At 34.5% G+C, this 27913-nt stretch overlaps 1 protein-coding gene and 1 long non-coding RNA gene across 4 annotated transcripts; one reads left to right on the top strand and one right to left on the bottom strand.

Moving 5' to 3' along the window:
- Positions 1 to 826: 826 nt before the first annotated feature.
- Positions 827 to 24631, top strand: LOC113741281 (alcohol dehydrogenase-like 6). 3 transcript variants are annotated; one of them, XM_072046191.1, is made up of 11 exons: positions 827 to 1136; positions 1277 to 1362; positions 2220 to 2266; positions 2799 to 3121; positions 4408 to 4490; positions 4581 to 4656; positions 4767 to 4828; positions 8961 to 9056; positions 9136 to 9297; positions 23347 to 23519; positions 24071 to 24178. In XM_072046191.1, the coding sequence occupies exons 1-10, from the start codon at positions 1094 to 1096 to the stop codon at positions 23494 to 23496; spliced, it is 1128 nt and encodes a 375-aa protein (XP_071902292.1). In that variant the 5' UTR covers positions 827 to 1093; the 3' UTR covers positions 23497 to 23519; positions 24071 to 24178. The 3 variants fall into 3 exon arrangements, with proteins under 3 accessions (XP_071902292.1, XP_071902291.1, XP_027124577.1); XM_072046190.1 differs by having other exon boundaries at positions 829 to 1136; positions 1277 to 1413; XM_027268776.2 differs by lacking the exon at positions 23347 to 23519 and having other exon boundaries at positions 834 to 1136; positions 1277 to 1413; positions 24071 to 24631.
- On the bottom strand, positions 13588 to 15072 carry LOC140005336 (uncharacterized). Its single transcript, XR_011813159.1, has 2 exons — positions 14941 to 15072; positions 13588 to 13915 (listed from the first exon to the last, which is right to left on the bottom strand). It is a non-coding gene; the product is annotated as an uncharacterized lncRNA (long non-coding RNA).
- Positions 24632 to 27913: the final 3282 nt, after the last annotated feature.

Below are 27913 nucleotides of genomic sequence, written 5' to 3'. Positions count from 1 at the left end.
TGTTGTGTTTTGGATATTTTAAGTGTGTAGGTTAAAAACTTTGATAAGTTTTTTGGGGTTCCTGTAGCAAAAGTTGTTAAAAAATTAGTTTTATACAAATTTGGTAAAAAATCAAGCTTTCAAACAAGCCCTAGATTCTATAGGTTGGGGTTTGGACTTTAGAGTAGAACAGCGGTATGAGAAATGCTGGGCCAACTGTAGGCCTGCCAATTGGACCATTTGAGTCGGGCTTTAATAAGTCTGGGTTTGACTCATATAATTTGTATCACTCTCGAATTTCGAATTATGAGTTTCGAATTGATAAATATGAAATTCATACTTAACTCACAAAATATTCGAGTTGTGAATCTAATTTAGGTTTAGCCCAAATTCACTTATTATCTCTTAATTTCCTTAATATAATTATTATAACTATTAATTTTAAAACTAATTTAACTTTCACAAGATCACAATATTAAATTATACATGAACTAGTAACATCATTAAAAAGTACATACAAAAAACTCCGTATACCTAATATATAGAAAAATTCCCTTGTGGTTTTAAAATATACAAAACCACATCTTATATTTTGAACTAAATTATAAATTTAACGGAATCCGGTAAATTTAACGAAAAATTTAACAGAATCCGGTAAATTTAACGGAATCCGGTGACCGTCATTTTTGTTAACTTTAATGAATTCTGTTAGTTTACAATTTAATTCAAAACATGCGATGTCGTTTTGTATGTTTTGAAATCACGAGATTTTTTTTTTTTTTTGTGTATTATGTATATCACATGGAACTTTTTTGTTTTTAACCAAAAAAAAAAAAGAAGACAAACTGTAGTGTTTACCTGTCCGCACTGCAAAATGCCCACTCGGCCTCTCACCTACCACTTCCATGCCAACCAAGCAGCACCTAACTTCTTAGAATTGATCTATAATTTGGTCTATTTAGTTATTGCTGTTCTTGTTCAAATCGAAAAGAAGGCTAAAACAACTTCAATTTTCCTTCTGCATCCGTTCTCACAATTTGAATACCATAACAGATTCAAGTTGGCTGAGAAACAAAAGCATAGAAGCTTCTAAATTTAAAGCTGCCCACCAAATATGTTGTCCTCAATTTCAACGCCTGCTGTCATCACTTGCAAGGGTAGCATTCTGCTTCTGTCCTATGCACATCTTCAGATTAAGAAATCAGTTGTTATCAATTGATCCCATCTTAGTTTTTTATTTTATTTTTTTTTGGCCCTGTTTTTTAAGAGTTTACTTGTATTCATTTTCCATATGCAGCTGCTGTGGCATGGGGAGCTGGAGAAGCACTGGTGATGGAGGAGGTGGAAGTCAGCCCTCCCCAGCCTATGGAGATTCGTATCAAGGTTGTAGCTACTTCACTTTGTCGCAGCGACGTTACCGCTTGGCTTTCCCAGGTTAATTCTAGGAAATTTGCTTGTGTTTGTTGTTCTTTGGTGCTCTTGGAATTGGATAGATCAAAGAATTGGTGATATACTTAACAAGAACCAGAGCTTTGCATAAGAAACATGATGACAATTCATTCATTCAATTTTCATGCCCCAAAAAGAATATATAGAAGATTAGCACCATTGTACAGGGAATAGTAAAATGATTGTAATCATGGAACGTACTCCTCATAAATAACATGTGCAGCGGAAGAATGTTTTTTCGGTTCTTGTTTTTGGGAGCTCTCATCCTGCAGGGACAAAGATTTTTGAAATTGGTTTTGAGTATGTTGAATTACATGGGTAAAAGTATTTCAAGACATTGGGACATACAGTTGCACCTGTTCTCAATCCCAGTGTTGGCTTAGGCAGGCCTGGTCTATGTTGTGTCTAATTTGACTTGCATGTTCATTTATTGCTTACAATGTAGTCAATTTTGAAGATGCTATTTACTTTAGATTCAGAAATAAAAAAGATGAAGAATTCGGTAATACGTACTTGATGCTTATAAGATTTTGTTTTAATTTTTTTTTTACCTTTTCCGGAAAAAGATAACACGATGGTAATTTTCTTTTTTAATCTCTTGCTTTGTTGTCTACATCAACTTTTTAAAGTTCATTCAAGTACCTTTTTCCTGCTAAAATTACACAGTATCATCTTTGGTAAGGAAGTGCTGAATTATCCTTCTTGAAACAAGGATTTATTGGCCTTTTTTGTTTCTCTGTTTCACTTTGGAGTAACACAAAGATATGTTCTTTCAAATTCTGTTTCTGCAGGCACACATTCATATATTTCCCAGGATTTTTGGGCATGAAGCATCGGGGTGAGCCCTACTTTTCACTTGTCCTAGTTAAAGGAATAGGTTTTGAGGGATGCTGTTGAATCTTGTTATAGATATTTTTGCCCCATTTAGGTGACTTCAAACTTTTCATTGTCCCTTTCGAACGTTGTAAATGCTGTGACTTAGAGCTCATGTTAGTATAACTAGAAAGTAGGCATTAGCTAAAGGAAATCTGCTCTAGTGCTGGAAGTAACTACATTATGAAATGCATTTTCTTCAACAATTAATCCTCTCAAACGCTAATAGTTTATCAATATGAATAATTCTCTCTATCATCTATGATGCATTGGTCGTTAATGAATTAGAAGCATGTGGTCACTTGTTCTGGTGAATTGCAGCTAAAAATATTAGTCGAGGACAATTTTGCTATAATGGCTATATTGATTATTTTTATTTTGGAGGTTTGTATTGCAGTGCGCTTATCTGGTATTTTAACAAGTTCAATATCTACCCAATTGATTATCTGCTCTAGGAGAAGCCTGATGAAAGATTATTTAATTGTGTGCTTATGCAGTATTGTTGAGAGTGTGGGGCAAGGAGTAACTGAATTTGAACCAGGAGACCATGTCCTAACTTTGTTTACTGGAGAATGCATGAAATGTAAGCACTGCACCTCAAATAAAAGCAATATGTGCCAGGTGCTAGGCTTGGAACGGCAAGGTCTAATGCATAGCGATCATAAAACACGCTTCTCAATAAAGGGGAAGCCTATTTTCCACTATTGTGCAGTTTCAAGTTTCAGTGAATACACAGTTGTGCATTCTGGATGTGCTGTTAAAATTTGCTCGACTGCTCCTCTTGATAGAATATGCCTGCTCAGTTGTGGTGTTGCAGCAGGTAATATCCTTTTTCCCTAGGTTCAGGCATATCCAACAATTTAAAGACTGAAAACGCTGGTCCTAAGTATCAACTCTGGTTCAGGGTGCTTAGGTCTGATGAAAATCAAATTCAGAGCAGAAACTTGGAAGGATCATGTTTTTCAGTCATCTTAAAACTTCTAAATTGGGGGCTCTGCATTTTTTTTTTCAATGAAGTGATGTACTTACAAGCATAACATTTGTATATTTGGATGATTTAGTGTGCAAAATTAGGAATAAAACTCCATCGGCAAAGTACTCTCTACTACATCAGTTTTCCGATGTTTTCTCATTTGTACGGAGTTAAAGATAACTTTTAATTAGTTGACACATCAATGGAAGAACTTGCACAGTGCAGAATTTAGGGAATGGGACAGCTTTTCAAGACGTTGTCAAACCTTGGAGCAGGCATAAAATTCCTGCATCCCTAGACTCTTAAATAAAGTGTTTTGTTGGAGTTTCACAATAATTCTATTTCTATTTTATGTGGAATATATCATCTCTTTAACTGAAATGTTAATATATTTATAAGAAAAGTAGCGGTTAAAAGGAGGAGATAAAAACTTCTAGTTATGCAACATATAGCTTTAACTGAGATGTCAAGGATGGAAGAAGGAAAGTGACTGCTGGTGACAAGACAAGAAGCTATACCAACAAAGAAACTTGATTTAATTATTCCCCTCGGCTTTCCTTTCAGATTGAAAGTTGATAATGAAAAGATGTGTATGTATTATTATATGATTAACTTGTTAAATGATCAAGAAGTAAAAGGCTGTACATCCAGCTATATGGTGCCAGAATGGCTCATATCTTACCATTGCTTGTAGAACTGGCTATGATTACCCTCATTTCTCAGTATTCTTCAGGATATTTTGTCAATAATTCTTTGGTGTTAGTTTGACGCATTAGTGCTGATGTTCTTTCTTTTTACTTCACATAAAACAGAATGATCTCCATTTTGTGTGTTTGGAATGTTTTGAACCAGAATGATTGACAAAGAAATTTGAATTCATAGTTCCCAAGGTCTTAATCTTTTTCAAAGGAAAGAACTTCAGCTTGTGATGATCAAGTTCATGTTAAGAATTAAAAGTGTGTCAGATTTCTGCACTATTTTCTTTTTGTCAGCTATGACAAATTTAAATACTTTGTCCCATAAAATGGTTAAATTCCTTTTAATCCTTTTAACTCTACACATGATATTCAGTTACTACGAAATATATTCGCTAGTTGGTGCTGATTATGCCTCATATTTAAATCAATTCCTAGGACTAGGTGCAGCTTGGAAGGTTGCTGACATATCTGAAGGGTCAACTGTGGCCATTTTTGGTCTTGGAACTGTTGGTCTTTCTGTGAGTGAAATCACCTGCAGAAGATAACCAAGTTAGGGCTTTTTTTCACCCAACCAGGATGCTTGTCATGCAATACTTTCTGTTTGACAGGTTGCCCAAGGTGCTAAGCTAAGGGGAGCATCTCGAATCATTGGCATTGACATTAATCCTGAAAAGAGCGAGAAAGGTATCTGACTTATTTTCTTTTGCGTCAATGTCTTTTTTTTTACAACCATGAAACCCACAATTTGGCCTACATTGTGGCCTGTGTTGTTCATGATTTACTACCTGTTGCAGCAAAGGCTTTTGGAGTAACGGACTTTTTAAACTCAAGTGAATGCAAAGAACCAATTCAGCAGGTATTCTTTCTTCAGTAAGAAGCATCTGTATTAAGTGGGCATTTTTTTCCTTCCAATAAGTCATTAGTTATAGATATGAGCCATAGGGAGTGCACAGTTTCTGAAGGAAAAGAAATAGAAAAGAATGTGGTAATAATAGTGACAATAGGTATCTTGGGAGGAAAACATTTAGTCACCGTATTATGAGTGACCAATTAGTATTTATAGGAGTACAAACCTATCAAATTATTTACAAGAATACCCTTACTAATTTATTATCTATAAGAATACTTATATTCTCTTAACACTCTCCCTCAAGTTGGAGCATATATATCATAAGCACTTAACTTGTTACAAATGTATTTCACCCTAGAGCCTCCTAAACTCTTGGTAAACACATTAGCCAATTGATCTATAGACGGTACATGAGATGTCTTGATGACCCCGTCAAGCAATTTCTCTCGAATGAAATGACAATCAATTTCAATATGTTTTGTCCTTTCATGAAACACTGGATTAGACGCAATATGAACAGCTGCCTGATTATTACACACTAAATTCATAGGCTGTTTATGCTCAAACCCAAGTTCCAGTAACATGCTCTTCAACCAAACCAACTCACACACAATGTGAGTCATAGCGCGGTATTCAGATTCTGCACTTGATCTGGATACAACTGTTTGCTTCTTACTCTTCCACGACACTAAATTACCACCAACAAACACACAATATCCTGTAGTCGATCTTCGATCTAAGGCAGAACCAGCCCAATCTGCATCACTATATCCTTCAATATCAGTGTGTCAATGATTTTGATACAACAACCCTTTTCTAGGAGCACTCTTAAGATACCTGAGAATCCGTATAACAGCATCCCAATGACTAGTACGAGGGGTATCAAGAAATTGACTCACAACACTCATTGCAAACGAAATGTCAGGTCTCGTTACAGTGAGATAATTTAATTTACTCACAAGTCTTCGATATTGCTTAGGATCATCAAGTAATGCACCTTGATCTCCTGCTAATTTCATATTGGGATCCATAGGAGTATCCACAGGTTGGCAACCTAACATCCCAATTTCACTCAACATATCGAGTACATATTTTCTTTGACATAAATAAATCCCATATTTAGACTGAACTACCTCAATACCCAGAAAATACTGTAGATGACCTAAATCCTTTGTCTGAAAGTTTGCCTGCAGATTGGATTTAAGTTTCTGGATCCCCACAACATCATCACCTGTAATCACAATGTCATCCACAGAAACAACTAATAAAATTTTATCAGCATTAGAATGCCGATAAAATACAGAGTGATCTACTCCACATCTTGTCAGACCGAACTCCATGACAACACTACTAAACCGGCCAAATCAAGCTCTCGGAGACTGTTTCAATCCATAAAAGGATTTTTTCAAACGACAAACTAACCGCGGATTCTCCCCCTGAACAACAAATCCAGGAGGTTGTTCCATATATACCTCTTCTTCCAAATTTCCGTGCAGAAATGCATTTTTTACATCCAACTGATGCAATGGCCAATTATAAGTTGCTGCCAAAGCGATAAGAAGACGAACAGAGGTAATCTTTGCAACAGGAGAAAATGTTTCTAAGTAGTCTACTCCATACACCTGAGTAAATCCTCTAACTACCAGACGAGCCTTCAATCTATCAATAGAATAATTATGCTGCACTTTTATAGTGTACACCCATTTACAACCAATAACAGGCTTACATGAAGGATGAGGGACAAGATCCCAAGTACCATTTTGTTCCAAAGCAGACATCTCTTCTTGCATAGCTAATCTCCAACCAGGATGATTAAGAGCATAGGTAATAGACTTAGGAATGGAGATAGAATCAAGGGAAGCAACAAAAGAAGAGTATGACATAGAGAGATGAAAATAAGAAACAAAATTAGAAATAGGATGGGAAGTACAATTTCTCTTACCTTTGCGTAAAGCAATAGGAAGATCTAACTCAGAGGAGAGCGTCATACTTGGATTTGAAGATTGAGTGTTAATTGGTGAAGTGCGTGGCATATCAGGAACTTTATCAATCATGGAACGACGAGAGTAAACTTGAAGATGAGGACGAAATAATCGAGCTATGGAATTTGGTGGACTAGATAACTCATGTAATAAAGGGGAAGGGGCTGGTAAAACAGGAGAGGAAAAAGAGGGACACTGGTCTAACTCACAAGACATACTTTGTTTGATAAAATATGCAGTGGATTCAAAGAAAGTAACATCAGCACAAGTAAAAAATCGATTTAAAACTGGATTATAACATCTATACCCTTTATGCGCTCGTGCGTATCCTAAGAAAATACACTTAATAGCACGAGAATCTAATTTATCCATCCAGGGAGAAAGTTGATGAACAAAGCACACACATCCAAAAATACGAGGAGGCAATTTAAATACAGGTTCATGAGGAAAAAGAATGGAGTGAGGTAATTGACCCCCAAGAATATTAGATGGCATGCGATTAATTAAATAACATGCAGTTAGAATTGCATCACTCCAAAATTGTTTGGGCACATTCATGTGCAACAGCAGTGTTCGAGCAATTTCGATTAAATGTTCAATTTTTCTTTCAGCAACTCCATTCTGTTGTGGAGTGTGAGGATAAGAGAACTGATGAATAATACCAGACTTAGTCATAAAGGTATTAAAAGGAGTGGAAAAATATTCTTTCGCATTATCACTGCGAAGTATACGTACAGGCACACCAAATTGATTATTTATTTCTGTAACAAATGCACAAAAAATGAAATATAATTCTGAACGATCTTTCATTAAATAAAGCCATGTAACTCTGGAAAAATCATCAACAAAAACTACAAAATATTTAAAACCTAACTTTGAAGTGACTCGACTAGGACCCCAAACATCAGAATGAACTAACAAAAAGGGTTTAGAAACCCGTTTATTGACTCTAGGAGCAAAAGAAACACGATGATGCTTTCCTAACTGACAAGACTCACATTCTAATGAAGATAATTGACTTAAAGTAGGAACCAACTTTTTCAAATTTTGTAAAGACGGATGACCTAAACGACAGTGAATTTCAAGAGGAGAAATAGTAGCAGGTCATGCTATCGGACCATTGAAGTTGAGAAAGTAAAGACCATTATGCTCATGCCCTCCACCAATCGTCCTCTTTGTTTTCAAATCCTGAATGACAACAGAATCAGGAGAAAAAGTAACTGTACACTGTAGAAATTTAGTGAGCTTACTAACAGACATTAGATTAAAGGGCAAATTGGGTACGTAAAGAGCAGAAGACAGCGGAAGTGATGGATTAATTTCTACAGTGCCTAGTCCTTTAACTTTAGTGGTAGATCCATCAGCTAAAGTAACATGAGAAAAGGGAGTAGACTCTTGAAAATTAGAAAAAATTTTAGAGGTACCTGACATATGATCAGTAGCCCCGGAATCAATAATCCATGAGTCATTACCTTTTTGTGCTAAAGAAGCAGAGGGAAGAGATGCGTGATTTGTAGCTTAGTACTGTAGGAATTTAACATAATCTTCCTCAGATATAGTAACAGTCTTCTGGGACCCATGTGCTGAAAAACTCGATTCAATTTTGTCAGTGGTAACCGCATTAACAAACCTTTCAACCATGACGAATAGCACGTCAAACCAAAGACGGTCAAAACTCGAGATGACAGTGACGGAACAGTGCCGTGAACAGTGAACAGTGTCGCGTGAACAGTGTCGCTTGAACAGTCGCGATGACCAAAACTTTTGCTAGATGTTTAACCCTAACCCTAGGACTTTTGCTCTGATACCATGACAATAGGTATCTTGGGAGGAAAACATTTAGTCACTGTATTGTGAGTGACCAACTAGTATTTATAGGAGTACAAACCTATCAAACTATTTACAAAAATACCCTTACTAATTTATTATCTACAAGAATACTTATATTCTCTTAACAAATAGCACAGAGGAACTTTCTAGGCGGTGAGAATTTTTCTTCAACTGTTGAACACATCAAATGAGATGATTATATATATTTCTTTCTATTGTTGGGTTGCTTTGAGTCATTTCAAAGTCTTAAATGCATGTATGTTGTCTCTCTAGTTGCGTGCATACAAGTGTGTGATCTTCACGTGATGCATGGCATAGTTTTACAGGTTATAAAACGCATCACAGATGGAGGGGCTGACTACTCCTTTGAATGTATTGGAGATACAGACATGATTACAACTGCATTACAGTCTTGTTGTGATGTAAGTATCCACCTTGGCTATTAATTTTCATAGCTTGGATCTGTTCTTCACCTTATTTGCTTGTTTGCCACTTTTTTAGGGATGGGGCATGACTGTTACTCTTGGTGTACCAAAAGTGAAGCCAGTGATAACAGCTCATTATGCATTTTTTCTTACTGGAAGAACATTAAGAGGTTCCCTTTTTGGGGGATGGAAACCAAAATCTGATATCCCAACATTGGTGGACATGTATTTGAAGAAGGTAAGTTGTGCTTTTTACTATATTATCAGGTTAAGCAAGACTCATCTCTATTGACAAAGCTTTTACCATCATTTTCATAGATAAAAGGCTCCTTGTGGCTGTCAGTTATGCCTTGCCTAACATATTTCTTATAGCCATTTAATGCATGAGTTATTCCTGTTATAACTGTTCTTTCAGCAATCAAAACATCTTGTTTTCATAATGGTCTTGTCCAAAAGTAAATTGTAGAGCTTAGTGGAAATGTAGTTATAATTCCTAGGGTTGAGGACTAATTAAATACCTTGTGCCTTAGCCAAGTTATCAGTAGCTCACTACACAAATTTGGTTGATCTCTCAAGCTTGCCTATATGTTCCATGTTGGATTTGGAGCGTTAGCCTTAGTTCCTCCCTTCCATAGGGCCCTAACTTTCTATTGGCTGACTCCAATCAGTCCAAACCCAGGACCTTACCAATCTGTGCAGAATTGCATAGAGCTTCTTGAGATGGTTCCTGCTTGATTCCGGGAGTAGCACTTAGTCCTACAGAATACAGTAGTTCACTGTTTCCTGAACATTTTCACTGCCCAACCCAACAGATATGCTCCCGTCCCAAGCACAAAAAAAAAAAAAAAGAAAAAGAAAAAGAAAAAGGAATCTGGACACTAACACCAACAATCACAAGTAGTCTGTAACTTTTGGACCTAAAGAATAGCTGAAAATGCTTGACTGAAGTTTTTAGTGCCTAGTACAATAGGTATCGTTCATCAATTAAGCTTTCCCTACCTAACCCGTGGTATTTGTGGTGTTACAAAAAGACTTTTACTTGCATCCTTGCTGATGGTAGCTTATTGATAGCTTGAACTGCTTTATAGAGCCTGGTAAGTCTATTAAGCATACTTCAAAGTTTAGGCCTGAATGTAGACTTAACTCTGCTTATATCAAAACTTCTTCCTCAATTTAAGATAAGCACTGAAGCTCAAGTCATAATAGCATAACGACTGCATATATTCGTTGCACGATAGTTGAGGAAAATCATTCTTTGTTAGGTAATGAAACATACTTAAAAAGAAGAACAACTAGATAAGTCCACTTTACATAACTATTTGCAATTTTTTAGTACACGCTCTCTCAACCACAAAGTCAAGAGAATTTTCCATAGTTGTTTCCTTTATAAACTGACAAGCATTTTGTGTGCATAAATTGATTTTTCATAATTTTGTGCCTGTAATTTTCCAGGTCAAGCATGTAAGCCATCAGCATTGTTTTAAGCTATTATGTATGTACTTTGCCTTAGTGCAAATATACTTATAAAATCTCTCTCCAGTTACTAGTGCACCACCACTACCACCACCACCACTACCACCACCATTGCTTTTGCACCTTCCCCATTCCTCTTCTCTGCCTCATAACCATCTTGAAGTGTCATCTGCATTAATTCCATCAATGACCTTCTGTCCCTTTGGCTCCATTGGAGTGGTGTGTTTTTTGGGAATTTGTTTAATATTTTACCGTAACTTACTGTAAAATTTTTACGAAAAGTTTGAGAATGGTTGAAAAACTTTCCTTTTTTTTGTTCCTTTTCTTTTTTCTTTTTTCCTTTCTTTCCTTTCTTCTTCTTCTTCTTCTTCCTCCTTAACCCCACCCCTCCCCGCCACCCCCCTCTCCTCTCTCCCACCGCCACTATTGGCACCCCCTCCCTCCCCCTTCTTTTTCCTTCCTCCTCCCTCTTTCCCTTTCTCCTTGCTCCCTCCCTCCCCCCTCCTTTTCCTTTCCCCCGCCCTCCTACCCTTTCTCTCTCCTCTCCCTTCACCTCGGCCCCCTCGTCCTCTCCCTTTGGTCGTGCATCTGTCGCACGATTAGTGGGAAGGGGTTGGGGTGATGGGAAAGAGAGGAGAGGGGAAGGGAAAGGAAAGGAGGGAGGAGAAGGGGAAAGAGGGAGGAGGAGAGGGACGGATAACGAAGAAGGAAAAAAATTAGTCAGAGGGTGAGGTGGTGGTGGCGGTGGCTGTAGTGGTTGGCTCAGGTGGGGATGAAGGTGAGTGGAAGTGAAAACGGTTAGGGAGGGTGGTGGTAGAAGAGGGAGATGGTGTATGTTTTTAGGTATTTTAGAGGGAAAATCATTCAAAACATCCTTCATATTTTGCAATATGACTTTTTATCCCTTACTTTTAAAAGTGTAATTTTACGTCTTTTAGGAATTTACATTGATTAAATTTGATCATTACCTAGGTTTCTGACTAGTTTTTGATCGGAATTTACTACGTACCTTGCATGTGATCATTTTTTAAAGGCAAAATTGCCAAATTAAATTTTACATAATTCGATTTATAGTCTCTCACATTTCACAAAATGAATTTTTTCGTCTCTAACATTTTACAAAATGAATTATTTTGTCCCTTATATTTCACAAAATAAAATTTTCATCTCTTACAATTTTCAAAATGGATTTTTTAATCCCTCATTGATCATGTGTACGAATAGTTTTTTTTTTTAAATCCGTGTATATATCTATTGGTTTCACCTTAATAGTACGAATAATATGTAATATATCTCTATTTGATTTTACCTAAACAAGCTAATCGTAGTTGTACACATTCTATTCAATAGATATATACAGTTTTCAAAACTAATAATTTTGTTTTAAACCCATGTATATATCTATATGATTTCACCATGTGAACATATTCAATATTTGTGGCCTTTCTCTTTTGATAATAATTTATTTATTGAATTGTATAATACAGCCATGTAATTAATCGGTCATAATTCGAATTCTATAGTCGTGCTAACAAATTGCAGTTTACGTATGAAATTTCTACTCGTCACTTTTAAGACCAACAGTTGAATTACTTGTCTTGTGATTGTCTTAAAATTTGAAAGTGCCAATCATTTATTTCTTTTTGTCATATTTTTCATTTGTCTTTTTTTTGTCCAAATTTAATTCGATATAAATACTTGATAATGTTTAGAATTAAATGACTTCTTTGTTTTCAATTTTCAAGTAAAAGGAAATGAATATGAGTGAAAAACTAACAATTTTTTAAACTTATGTATATATTTATTTGATTGCACCTGAATAATACAAAATAGCATGTAATATATCTCTATTTGATTTCGTCAGGTGAAATCAAATAGAGACATATTACATATTATTCGTACTATTCAAGTGAAATCAAATAGATGTACACATGGGTTTAAAAAAAAAAATTATTTGCACACACGATTAATGAGGGATGAAAAAATCTATTTTGAAAAATGTGAAGGATGAAAAAATTCATTTTGTAAAATGTGAGGGATGACAAAATTCATTTTATGAAATGTGAGGGACTATCAATCGAATTATGTAAAATTTGATTTGATAATTTTGCCCCTAAAAATGATTATGTACAAGGCATGTGGTAGATTTCGACTAAAAATTAATCGAAAACCTAGGTAGGTACCAAATTTGATCAATGTGAATTTGTAAGGGACGTAAAATTATTCTTTTAAAAGTGAGGGACGAAAAAAGTCATTTTGTAAAATGTGAGAAGTGTTTTGAACGAGTGTATTTTTATAAAATTTAGGGTGCTTTTACAAGTTCCTGTAGCTGAAGTTGGAAAAAACTTTATCTAAAACAAACAAGCAAAAAATAAGGGTGCCAAACGGAACTATTACTATTATCGTCTGGTACTTGGGACATAACATACCCTGTGACTGACCCACAAGGCACAAGGGAACAAAGTTAAACTAATTTCAAATCCATCAAAATATCAACATAGTCGACAACCATAGACAACATTTTGTTCTTCAGAACCTTAGTAAATAAAAATTCATGAATTCAAATCCAATGATTGCACGACAAATGTATACACGACTATTGTCAAATGCTTACAAGGCTAAAGGGAAGGGGATGCTCTGCATTAATTTACATTTCCTTAGCTACAATTATCTCTTCATTAGGATTAGCTTCTAAAGTCCCACATCCTTCAATTGAACCTCTTTAATTGGTAAAATATCTACAAAATGCTAATGAGTGAGATTAGTGACAACTTGTTCAGTAAGTAGCTCATGTACTTCTTTATTGGTTTGAGCGCGTTATCACAAATGTACTTCAGTAAGTAGCACATGTACTTCTTTATTGGTTTGGGCACATTACTTCTTTATGTGGTCATAATAAGCGTTTCAAATGCAAAGCACGCATCACAAAGTTTATAATCATAAATGATCTCAAGATATAAAGTTAATCATTGACCCTAGATATTCAGTTGTTAACTTGAACTATTAACAGGGTTTATAATGCTAACTAGCATATGGTTAGTCTGTTTTATATTGCTAACTATAAGACGGTTAGCCCATTTTATAATATCATAATACCAACTACCATATGAGGAACTACTTCCGTCAAAAGTCACTGTATACAAGAGCTCAATCACACAAGTCATTTACTTATTCACATTTGACCACAATCATGCACTCATAGTAGATCAATAGGTACAAGTTTGGCTACAGGTCAGGGGTTCAAACTTCTGCACCTGTAGTAAACTCCAAAAGGTGTAGTAGTAGTGCATCCCTTTGATCTAGAGTTGGGACCCTCTCCCTTTAGCCTCCCTTGGCCCAGTTGGGCCCTGCCCTAATGTAGGTTAGAGCAGGAGTAAGAGTTGCTGATTAACAAAAAAAAAGTAGATCAATAACATATACACACACACACACATGCCACTTTGATATATAAATTAGCTTTCAAAGTTATAAGAGTTTGATAAATGTATTTTCAAAAGATAAGGAGTACATGCACTGCTTACCTTCACCAACCGAGCTAGCATCTAACTCAACTATGGACCATCTCAATAGAAATCATTTCTTACCTAAACATATTAAAAATCCTTAGTTCAAACTCTAAAACCTCTTACGTATTCTAATTTATCACAAAAAGGACCCTAGACACCACCCTTAGGTAGTAACGTATGGCAAAGGTCATAAACTAGTTTAAATGAAACGCATAGATTAACTTTAATCCTTCACCGACATCCATAGATACCAAATCAGGGTCATATGCTTATACATATTTAAAGCTCTCTAAATCTAGTTTCCAGCGCCACTAAATGGCATACAATTCCGAGATTCCTATGCAAAGATATGGCCAATTTACTAAAGTGTGACTGTGTTGTGAGCCGAATCTGGCCCAAGGATGCATGAGGGATCCAGCAACGGATTCAAGGGATGGGTTTGAGGTAGAATCGAGTTCCAGTTTCGGTTTTCAAGTTCTATTTCCACCTAAATCATCTCCAACCCTCCCTAATTATCAAAATCAACATTTTTGCATACCACAATCATATTATTACATAAATAACTTGGAAACAAGGTATTAAACCCGAATCATGCAATTTTCATCAAAATGACCCATTTTCATTTCAAGACAAATATAATCAACACACACAAGTAGAGACTAAAACCAACTCCAAACTCTACATCCAAGAACTCTAAACCAAGGATTTAGAGCTAAACACAACCCAAACATGATCAACCACCATAAATCTTAACTTTAAACTTCAAAGGACGATAAATACTTAACCAAATCTCAAGATCCAAGAAAACCAACCGAAAATCCACCATATTCATAACTCAATTTAACAACCAAAAACCCAACCCAAATTAAATCATAAATAAACTGAAAAAACAACTTACTTACCTTAGCTAACAGACAAAAACCGGTACACTAGCTTCTCTCTTGCATTTGCATTGAAATCCCTAAACTCTTACTTTGAGAACTTTAAAAGGAAATGGAAACCTTTAGAGGAAAAGAAGCTAAAGGAAGATGAACAAGCCGCCATTTGGTCATAGGAAGAAAAGAAAGAAGAAATATCTTCTTCCACTGACAATTCAAAATTACATAACAATCCTCCAATTTCTTGTCACTCTGAATTTCATCCTAAAGTACATAATTCATACCAATGCCCCTGCAGAAAATACATGGGGTATCACATGCAGAAAATACATGGGGTATCACATTCTTCCCTCATAAAAGTTTTGTCCTCGAAACTTAAGCGACGTAGTTCCTAAAATTTGCAACAGTAACGAAGTCTCCTAAATATAATACACACTTTTTTACCATAAAACTTCCTAACATATATGTCAAAATTGAAAACCCTTAAGAGTCCCACAAAACTTTTATTGGATATTCTAAATGTTCGTACACATATAATGATACAACATTCTCAATCCTATTACATCTCGTTTTTCCTTTCATTAAGGTCATGATCAATTTATCTTTTGCCTAAGTAACTTCTACATCTCACATATATGGACCTGTAACATTTAAGATTTTATAATGACAAATGTAAATATCAATTCCTATGAGTTAGAGGGATTGTCTTGATTTATTTGTAATTGTAGAAGATCATATTACAATGTCGCAAGAGATCATAATTTTTTAAATGTATTCACAGAGATGAGCATATAAGTAGTGGCTAAAATAAAATATGAAACTTATAAGATTGCATAAAATATGAAACTTACGAGATTGAACAAATTTGAGAGATTTCTTACAAGTATAATTTCATGTTTTGGTAAGAGTGCAAGTTGTGAATGGTTATAATTTAGACAAGTATTAAGAATAGAATGACGGTGCATTGAGTCTTTAAGTTTTATGATAAATTTAGTCATATTAATCTCTGCATTTTTTCCCCCTTCGTATCAAGAGATTTCCTTCCTCGGAATCTATACTATTGCCTCATACATAACTACCAAATCGACAGCATCACCAACTTAATCAACTTTGATGGTGTCCAGCCAAGCAAACCAAATGGCCAAACTCTAACCATCCAAACTCCAGACTTTATATATATATATATATATATATATATATATATATAATACTATCATTCCTATATGCACTAAACTCTTTCTTGTGGATTTTAGATTATTTATAGACTCTTTACTGATTATTTTCAAATTTTTAGGATCATTTGTTACTAGAATTCTCTCTTCTCTGTTTATTCTAAGAAGACGCGTTTGTAAATTTAATGGTCCTATCCTGTATAATATTCTAGGGTTTAGGATGCTAATCTGGTGATTATTGAATAATTCTATATCTCTATCTACATCTACTAATTCTTCTAGAGTTCTTTCTGTGTTACTAATATTATTTCTATTAAAGATTCTTCCTAAAAATGTTCAGTTTCCTATATTAGTTTGTTCATTTATAGGTTAATCTCTCAACTTGTTCTAGGAAAACTTAAGGAATTTGTCCTACTCAATTTGTTGTTGACCCGAAAGTATGTTTTCCAATTTTCCTGACTTGTTTGTTTTTATCTTCAGTGGTTTCACTTATCTTAATTTTTTCTAACTTATTTATTATATTCTCTAAGTCTTTATTGTAATCCTTATTTATTAATTTCTTTTCTTGATTTATATATTCTAATTTTTCTTCAATTTTGTCTATCCTTTGATGTAATAATATTAATAATCCTAATATTATATTATTCTGTTTTGAGTATATCTTATCTTCTGGGTTTGTTCCTATGTACCTTGTAAATCCTTTAGGCTCATAATGATACTTTTGAGAATTGATATACGCTTCTCAATAATATTTATTTTCTTCTAAATTTATAGAAGATGCAAGATAATCAAATAGTCAAAACTGAAAAATTACAGGCTAAAATATACAGAAATTAGCAAATAAAGAGATTTAATTCAATTTTATTGTTACCAGAACCCTTTTGGAGCTCTTATACCAGAATTTAGGGGTACCTTTTTTAGGGAGGAACCCGCAGAGCTTTTTAAGCCATCCGTTTCTGTGAGTGCAAATTGGTAAGCAGCTTCAGGTGTCATATATTGTTTTTCCTACTCAGTACTTGTTCTCAGACAAATAATTCTTCTTTGAGTAGTATACATCAAGAATTAAAACTTCATCCAACCGTTACCTTGGTTCACCTTGTGCGTACTCTTTGGCCAAATACCACTCCTTTGGCTTACATGGCCTCTACTTCCCCATGTCTTTTACCAATCTAATGTTTCGAGAGCGATATTAAGGGTCTTTTATAACCTTACTCCCAGAATTATGTCTGGGAATTCTCCCATTCGATTTCCCTTTTAAGGTGAAAATAAGAAGAGTATAGGATATATATGCTAAGGCAAGATCAAAGCCATGTGTAAGGATTTTATTTCAGATGTTCTGAATGCTACAATTGCTAAGGGCTGTGGATGCTCCACAATGTTGGAGTATCACAGCTATTTATAGGGAGAAAGTCCTTCAGACTTCAAACTTCAGATTTCAAAAGTTTTCAATCTAATTTTTACAAAGTAAAGCTTTCACTTGTGGCTGACAAAGAATCTCATTCTTTTTATCCTTCATACATGTTTGCCAGATTTTCTATCCCTTCTGGTGCCATATTATCTTCAAACCCTTCTCCATCGTCACTGATTGTGTCAACTTCATTAGTGTGTCTTGGTTCTGTCCATTCATTTTCTGCAAGGGTCTTTTCATATTGCTGTACATAAAGTTTGAATGAATAAATCTGGATGTTACATGTATGTTTCAAATTCTACTTCAGTCAAGATTCTTCTGTCCTTGACATATATCCTCTGTATATTGTTTTCTGCGAATAATTTTAAATTATAATTCGATTCAAACTTCTTGTGCTTATAGGCAAATGTCTTCATCCTCCAGTGTCTCAATTGCTTGGTAGTGCTCTTAGTACATACTTGTATTGGATTAATTGGTGCTACTTGTTCTTGAACTTTCTTGATAATTCCATAAATAATAATTCTTTGAACTGCTGGTTCTATGTCATAAGTTGTCCATTTTGGAGGAGCTGATATAATTTCTACATTAACCCATGGGGCTCCATATTCGAACTTATGCGACAAATCAATTTGGAAGACAATGGTCTATAGCTGTATTAAAGGAGTTCGAATATGGAGCCCCATGGATTATATTATGATAATGGAAGAATAGAAGAAGAAGGAAAAATGGAAGAAGACGAACTACATTATGACAATAATAAAAATCTAAGAATTAAAAAAGCCTTAAAAGAAGAAAGAAAATTTCTAAATAATACACCCATAGAATTAATGGATACTAATACAGCACAGGCTAGTAATAGTACTCCTCCCTTGTTTAGTAGTAGAAATGAAAGTAGAAGTGGGCAACTCCCTCGTACACCTTTATACAGAATATAAACCCTTAGAGTTAGGAAATTAAACCTAAAGGAAAAAGGACACTATTAGAAACAGTAGATAAGAAAAAATTAATAGACAATGGAGAATTTTAAATTTATCAGCATATGATTCACAATTATGGCCAATGGTTCTAGAAATATGGTCACAAATGATAGCAAGAAATTGGGATGAATTAGGATATGAACAAACAGCTGAAGAAATGTATAACTGCTTAGAAAATTTTTTAGGAGAAACAGCTAGAGCAGCTTGGGAAGCATATAAAAGAAATTACCCAACTGATTTTGCTACTGATTTGTCTTTAGGACCTAATCCCTATAACTTTACAAATAAAATACAATTACTATTACTAGGATCACAGCCTAATGTAGGATTTAATAAACAACAACAGGAAGTAATAAGAAAATTAGAACAATTATAAATAGGACAATGGTCATTTATAAGACCTTTTGTACAAGATTTTTATTATCATGCAACTATAGCAGGATGTTTTTATGATTTAATTATAGGAGAAAAATTATTTATGAAATTACCAAATCCTTTAGGATCAGAAATACATAAAAAGTTTAAAGAGTAGCAAACAATACAATCTCAATTAGATAATATAGCAACTAGAATTCATTTTATAGTTAGCCAATTAGTTGAAAAATGTAAAAATATAAAAATAACCAGTTAATTAAAAGGTGAATATAGTTTCTGTAAACAGATTTATACTCCCCAACATTATGATCAGTCAGAAAGGAGACCAAAAAGACAAAAAGATAAAAAACAGAAAATAAAGAAAAGATGTTTGCTTAGGAGATCATCAGCTCGAAAACCATATTTAAATAAAGAAAGACCTATTTGGAGATTTAATCCTAGAAGACAATATAGTAATAGATTATCTTATTTTACTTGTGGAAGTACTGCACATTTAGCTCAAGATTGTAAATTGAAGACAAAATATGCATAATAAGAAGCATTTCTAATAGAACGTGTGTAAATGAAGATGTTCTAGAAGTAGACAAATACATGGATGATATTGAATCTATTTATAGTATAGTTTCCATGGATGATAAGAATTTTTAGAAGAAGAAAACAACAATAGTGACGATGAGTTTACTAAAAATATTTTAGAATCTAACAGGAAAAATAAAAAAAATTATTATAGTACTCTTGAACAATTAGAAGGACTAGATGAAATATTAGAAAACCTTGTAGAAGCAAATTGTGAACACCAATGGTTACATAGAAGCACATATATATATGTATGTAGACAAAGAACTGTAAACTCAAAATAGTTAAAACTTAAAAGACTCAATGACACTGCTATTCTATTTTTAATACTTGCCTAAGTCATAACTGTCCACAACTTGTACTCTCACCAAAGTATGAAATTATACTTGTAAGAAATGTGTTGTATTTGTTCAATCTTATAGGTTTCACATTTTATTTTAGTCACTACTTATATACTCATCCCCATGAATACATTTACGAAAAAGTTGTGGCCTCTTGCTATATTGTAATAGGACATTTTTTAATCATCAAATCAAGACAATCCCTCTAACTCATAGTCCTATTAATATTTGTATTTGCCATCAGAAAATCTTAGATATTACAAGTCCATGTATGTGAGGTGTAGAAGTTACTTAGGCAACGATAAATTGATCATGAACTTAATGAAAGGGAAAATGAGATGTGATGGGATTGGGGATCTTGTATCACTATATGTGTACAAATAGTTAGAATATGTAGTAGAAGTTTAGTGGAACTCTGAAGGCTTTTAGGGGGCGCTTGGTTCAAGCCTAGAAATCAGAATTTTAATTGAAATCACGTCCAAAATTCAGTATGGGGTTTGATCAAGGGTATAACTACAATGACTAGTGTTTGGTATATATATATATATATAAGGTTTTGGAATCAACTTATTTTTCATTTTCTTATCTTTATTTTTTTCTTCTTTCTCTTTTCCTACTTCCTTCTTCCCAGCCCTTAAGTATTCTTGCCTCACCAATTTCTCTTGAACCACCACCTGACCACCACCAATCAACCTTGCAATCTGTGGAGCATGGGAGAGCGACTGACAAGGGATGAGAGAAAGGCTTACACGAAAAGAAAAAAAAAAAAAACAGAGGAGAGAGAACTAGATGGAGAGGAGCGGCTATTATAGAGTATTGGAGGAAAGAGGAAGAGAGTGAAGAGAGAAGAAAAGGGAAAGTAAGAGAGATTGACAAGAAAGGAGAGAACCAGATGGGGTGGGGTTGCTGCCATGGAGGGTTGGAGGAGAAAGTGAAGAGAGAGAAAGAGAGAAAAGGATGATAATGAAATCCTGCTTTGGAAGATGGGATGATAGAGAAAGGATGAAAGAGGAAATCTGATGCTAAGGTGCTGCAATGGAGGTTGGGCCGATGTGATAGAGTGATGAAGATGATATGTTTTCTTTTCTTTTTTGAAGTCTTTGAGTCAAATTGAGACAAATTTGAGAATCCACCAAAACCGCCCAATTTGTTGGGGATTGAGAATCCCCAAATTTTAATGATTCACTCCAAGATTCTGAATCCAATAGATGTACCCCAAACAGCAAGAATTGGAATTATTTCAATTCCTGATTCCGATCCCCTTTTACCAAACGACACCTTGATCTTGACATATATGTTGGGAATTTTTATGGTAAAGGGAAAGTGTGTATTATATTTGAGAGATTTTGTTATTGCTATAAATTTCAGGAACTACATTGCTTAAGTTTCGAGGATGAAACTTTTGTAAGGGAGAATGTGATACCCAAGTAATTTCTATAGGGGTTTTGGTATGAATTATGAAACTTTAGGATGAAAATTTAGAGTGCTGAGAAATTAAAGGATTGTTGTGCAATTTTTATTTGTTAGTGGAAGATGATATTTCTTCTTTTGTTCTCTTTCTTTTCTTCCTATAACCAAATGGCTTCTTGTTCTTCTTGTTCTTTTCGTCTTCAAATTCCTATAGAGTTTAAGTATTCCAATACAAATGCAATATAGAAGCTAGTGTATGCTTCTTTATCTATTAGCAAAGGTAAGTTAGTTATATTTTAGTTTATTTATGGTTTAATTTGGATTGGTTAATGGGCTGATGAATTGAGTTGTGGGTATGGCTGACTTTTGGTTGGTTTTCTTGGATCTTTTGTTAGACTTTAGTTTTGAGATGTTTTAATTCATGATTTGGTTGGGGATGGAGTGTTTGCTTAGAATGATATTTAAGAGAGTTTTTGGGTGTTTTAAGAGATGGAAAATCTTAGTAGAAATTGAATTATTTGAGTTCACTACCTGATTTCTAAGTTTATTTATGCAATAATATGATTGTGGGATACAAAATTATGTATTTTTATGACTATGGAAGCTTGGAGATGATTTAGGGTGAAAATAAAACTTGAGAACCGAACATGGAAGTCAATTCTGCATCGAATCTGCCCCTGAATCCACGGCTGGATTCATCCAAGATGCTGAGCTGGATTCAGTTCGTAGCACTGTTGCATTTTAGTAAATTAGCTTAAGATGTAGAAAACTTGAAATTGAGTGCTGTTTGCAGTGTTGGAAACTAAACACAGAGAGTGTCAAGTTTTTATAAAGATCTCACCCTAGTTCTATACTCACAAGAATTGGTGAACTTCTAAATTTGACCTTTGTATTCCACTGAAGTGAGAGGATGATGTTTACTATAGGTTATTACTTAGGACTAGTGTTTGGTGTCTATATTATGATGAATTAGCATTATTAAGACTCCTCAGAGTTTGAATTAAGTATGTTTGCAATGTTTAGGCGGGGAATAGTTTCTATTGGGAATTGGGATGGAGTTGAGTTGGATGCTAGCTTGTTTGATAGAGGTAAGTGCTGCATGTACTCTTTTATCTTTTGAAAATGTAATTATCAAACTGTTATGACTTCAAAAGGTATTTTGTATATTGAAATGGCATGAGTATGTGTACATATTATTGATTTACTATACATGCATAATTTGGATCAGAAGTGAATGATTGAATGATTTATTTGATTAACCTCTTGTATAAGGTGACTTTTGATGGGATTAATTCCTCATATGGTATTTGGTATTATGATATTATGAAATGGGCAAACAGTGTGATAGTTAGCACCATAAATCATGTTAATTGGTCAACTTAAAAGCAGGATATATATGGTCAACGATTAACCTTATATTTTGAGCTCATTTATGGTTATGAACATTGTGATATATGCTTTGTATTTGAAATGCGTATGATGACCACATTTTTGTAAATTTATATGTATGTATCAAAGAAAGTTTCAAATGCATTCTATATTTATACTAACATACTCAGTCCAAAAAAAAAAAAGTGTTATTGAGCAAATTATTGCTCACCTCATTTATTAACATTTATTAATATTTTACGGAGATGTTAACCATTGAAGAGGTTTAAAACAAGGATTAAGGCGTCTAGAACTTGATCTTAAAGGGCTAAGTGGTTCTGATACCTCAGAGGAGAAGGTTGGTTAAGTTGTAACTGATATACGTGAAATGAAGATTGTGGCTGTTAATGGGGGTATAACTGGATCTGTATAAGGCGTGGCTATCACCAATTATACTTGCAGTGTGCTTAATGTGAAGCTCTTTATGATAGCTAACAGAATGGAGTGTTGGAGCATTTCTAACAGCTCTGAGGAGCAATTATTACTGATGGTACGATAAGTGTTTGATGCTGGAACTGTGAGGAGGACTTATCACTGGATCTTGAGTAGCCTGATAGCAGATAATGCTCAGAGAGAGTCCAAGAATTTAAGCTGGACTAAACATTTATTGACTAAAATTCTCGATCGATTTTCTAGATAGTGCATTATCAGTACACTATGAGGTCAAAGTGTCAATAGTTAGCCCCTGAATTATATATTTACATGAAATTCCTGAATAGTTTACTTTAAATGTACATTTATAGGAGGTGGAGCACATTTCACTGGATGCTTTGGAGCATGGCCACCTTAATTCTCTGTGGGAATTATTAGTTCAACTATTTAAGACAGTTCGGCCCCTCATCCATCTGGCTACTGCATACCATAAATTTGACAACCAAGGGGAGACAAAATAACTAGCATCTTGCTGCTGAACTTGGTATATCCTTGGATTCATTGCCAATGGAACCAAACTCCATAGTCTGCTTAGGTAGAAAAGACAAACACCTCTTGCTTCTCAAATCAGTATGCTAGTAAACATATTGGCAGGTGAACTTGGTATATCCTTGGATTCATTGCCAAGGGGAGACAAAATAACTAGCATCTTGCTGCTGAACTTGGTATATCCTTGGATTCATTGCCAATGGAACCAAACTCCGTAGTCTGCTTAGGTAGAAAAGGCAAACACCTCTTGCTTCTCAAATCAGTATGCTAGTAACATATTGGCAGGTGACCGAAAAAAGGGCTCTTTGAGCGGTAAAACCAAATACTTATCTCTGAAATAACATGGTTCCTTTCCAATATTTGTTCATCTTGGGACTTGTATGGACCATATGCATATAGAGCAGGTAATTTTCTCTATCTGGCCATATCTAGGACCATGTGTTTTTTGGAGCCATGCTTGACAATATTTGTGGTATATGCTGCATTGCATGCTATTTCAGTTTAGCAAAATGCGAAAAGTTCAAACCATTTGTTTTCAACTTTCAGGAAATCCAGATTGATGAACTCATTACGCATGATCTTCCATTTGAAGATGTAAACAAAGCTTTTGATCTGATGAGGGAAGGAAATTGCTTGCGTTGTGTCATCCACATGCCCAAGTAGATTTCATTCGTGATGAATTTGACAATACAAAGCAACTTCCCCAATATGGCACCAGGATTTCACAGGATTGTTTGTGTCAAACAACTTTTGTAGGTTAAAAAAAACCTACTTCTTGAGAGGTATTTCCTGCTCCTGTTGGATTTGCACTGGGCCAACTTGGTATGGTATTAAGATGGTGATTAAAATTGAGCTGTTGGATTTTTAATCTGGTAAATTTTATCAATTTTTGGCCCCATTTGGGAAGGAGGGGTTGGGGGGGGGGGGTATCTCATTTAGTGAAAATTTATCCTATTCGAGTCACTTACCAATTCAGTGTATAATTTGTTTATCAAATAAGGTAGCTTGTTTGATTTCTTACTTGTAATCTGAAGAAAACCATCTCATACTTTCTGAAGATTTCCTATTTTCAGTGCATATATAAATGTTTGTGCTTGTGTATGACTAGTATAATTGTTCATCCATTTTAAATAAGTTACTTACACATTGCCCCCTTGAACGTTGAAGTTTGAACGTATACTTTTTCCCCTACGTCCATTAGTCAAAGGTCAGTGATTGGCTTTCTCTCCTGAGTATCGATAACATGACATTTATGTGCATGGTAATGGTTGTAATCGATAATGCTACACTATAAGCAAAAAAGATGGAGCGGCTTATTGGGAAATGAAACGAAAAAAACAAATAATACTTAGCTCACGTGGTATTAAAAAAAAAAAGAAAATAGAATAAAAGATGGCAGTGGTTGAAGTAGAGTATTCAACATTTAGAGATCTTGGGTTCTAATCTCCTCTTTTTCTTTTTTATTGTTTAAATCTTATCCCTCCCTGACGAGAAAAAAATTGAAAACGATGGTAGAAATACCAAAGAGCTGGTAAATAGTGTAGTTGAGGAAAATATTGGAAACCATTCCCAAAACTTATAACAGTTTTGCGCCTCTTATCTTTCTCACTTTTTAAGTTATCAACCAATTGGCCTTCATAATTTTGCTTACCTTCCATTTTGCTGTGAATTCTAAAGAGCCCATTGGACGTGAATTTTTGTTTTCATACCACATGCATGCCTTGCTAAAATAGTTTTATTTCAAGCACTGCGATGAGCATTCCAATGACCATTTGAGTCTTAGAATTTTGTGCATCTTTTCGAAAGCTTCTATTGCCCAAAATTGACTGTAGCCAGATGTTTAGTGCAGCTATATTCAATTGAACTTAGCAACTGTTAAAAAATTTGGTCGTTTATTAAGTTCCAATTGCTATATATGTTCAGAAATTAGAAATACTTATTTTGGTCGTTCAAAACATAATTTCAATTTGATCCGTTAAAAAGGTTAATAACAGGATAAAGTCTATGTATATGAAATTTAAAGAGACAAAGTATTACTAAAAAAGGCAAAGTCAATTGACCCATATATAAAAATACAACCCAAAATCCAACATGGTGTTAGTTTGCACAACTATTCCAGAAGTCCCTTTAATAATGATTTTGCTTGATTGTTTGATCAGCTATAGTATGGAAATTTTCATTTCGGCTTTAATCTTAGTTAGTTCTTCACTTTCACATTGGAAGAGAAAGTACCTTATACTGTACCCTCCCAAGTTTTTATTTAACATATATCACCTAATTGCAAAAAACTCATGTTTACTATCATCTTTTTTTTCAATATTCTTTAGTTACTGTACAATATCTCCTGTACTTTAACTCCAAGGATTACAAAATGCCTTGAATTTTGGATTCATAATTTACATCTTCGTCAATTATTTCCAATTGCTGAACTGAATTACTTTCCTAATAAAATTTTTTCTTGATTTTCCTTTTCAATGTAATACTTTATTTTTTTCTTATATTGACATTTGTTTGAAATTTTGTATTTCTATCATGCACATTTTACCTAATTCGACAGTTTGATCAGAAGCAAGATTTACGGTGACCTCAAGTGTAAAACCCAAAGGAGCACAAGACAACATGAACATCTTAAGCACATTAACCCACAATTTACATGTCCATACTAGTAATTATTGTCTATAAAAGAGAAACTTCAAGTATTAAGGCCCATATACTGATAGATCACAATAATAATATACTTAACGAATCCGATAAAAATTGGCATTGTTTAATGCTAACTCAGAAAACTAAGATAAAAGTTAGCTAGAGTTAATCGAAAATTTTGATGATACGATTCTCGATATGCCAATACGCTAAGACGAATCAAGAACGTGAATCACAAATCCTGGATCTAGATTAAGGATCAACGTTTGGGGATGGATATTTTTGATCGATCTTGGACCGTTCAAAAAAGATCAAAACGATAGAACAACTGTGAGGACTCGAAAATTTTCTTATTTTTATCTTATTTTACTGCCTTATTTAAATATTTATTCACCCGTTTTTTCGGAATAATTTATTTCAACCATTTTAAATCTATTTACATGCAACAATGCCTTACTTATATTTTTAAAACGTCCTGTTAACAAATTTAATTTTCAGAAGCTCATTTAGTAAGAAATAGCGAATACACGTATTTCGAGGCAATATTCGATCCGAGAGTGCAATGATCTTCAAGATTTGAGGACTTATGTTTTATTTCTTAAAATAGTCATTTTATAAGTTATTTAACCTAGTATTAATTAATTATATTATTGTTACAAGAATTTCTTTTAAATTTCGCTTTATTGCGCGCGAATCCGAAGTTCGCGTAAATCGAGCCGGAACGGCTAAGTAGAGATTTAAGAAATTAATACTAGATTACTAGGAGTGAGTAATTAAAAGTGTTAGGGAATTACATTGGAAGATTAGTACACAAGTGAAACAAACCCGAGAGAAATCGGTGATATGAACCCCGCGCGTGACACTATTCCTAGTTGACTTTGGCTAGCTTTTCATTCCATTTTCCCTCCAATCTTCTCCAAGAAGCTTCACACAACAAAAACACTCTCTTTCCTCACCTCTTGGTCGGCCGAACAGCAAAGGAGAAGAAGGAAAGAAAAACTCTTCTTGTCTTGCTCAAATCTTGCACCAAAAATCTCAACCAATCTTCTAGCTACTTGGAGGTTAACTCTAGATTGGTGAAAGACTTCATTTTGTGGAATTTCTTAGAGCTTTTGGTGGTGGAAATTTCTGATCTCATCTACGTCTAAGGAGGTAACTTCCATCTCCTTTAGATCTTTCCATTTAATCAAAGTTTGGTAGTGGATTTGCAAGGGTTTACTACCCTAAGCAAGAAATAGGTAGAGGACTTGAGGAAATTTATTTTTCTTACTTTTATTGTTAGGCTAGCGGACTTGGTGTGACCTCTAGGCAGCTGCCTTGAGGATTAAATGCTTTTTTAATATTGTTTATGTGTTGAATGAGAGGAATTACGGTTAGAAATGGAGAGAAAGTTGAGAAATGAGAGGAACTAGAATTGGCCGAATCAGTCCAGTGCTTTTTGTACCTGCCTTTCAAATTTTTGTGGGTTGTTTTGCTGTGAAATTGGTTGATATATGTTGTATATGGTGTGTAGAAAGTTTCTACCAAAAATCATTTGAATTGGTTGAGCGAAACTTGAAATTTCGAAATTTGAAGAAAACTGGAAAATGTGTTCAGACTCTGAACAGTGCCCCTTTGATCGAACATAACTCTTTGTACAAAAGTCGAAATCGAGTGCCGTTTGTGGCATTTGAAACTAGACATCCGTAGCTTTCTAACAGTATAAAAATCACTTGCTAGTTCAATCTGAGTGAAGTGCAATGAATT

The sequence above is a fragment of the Coffea arabica genome, chromosome 4c, assembly GCF_036785885.1.
Source record: "Coffea arabica cultivar ET-39 chromosome 4c, Coffea Arabica ET-39 HiFi, whole genome shotgun sequence".
NCBI classification, from domain to species: Eukaryota; Viridiplantae; Streptophyta; class Magnoliopsida; order Gentianales; family Rubiaceae; genus Coffea; species Coffea arabica.
The sequence above is the reverse complement of the archived record's forward strand: the minus strand, read 5'-3'. Positions and strand labels throughout refer to the sequence as shown.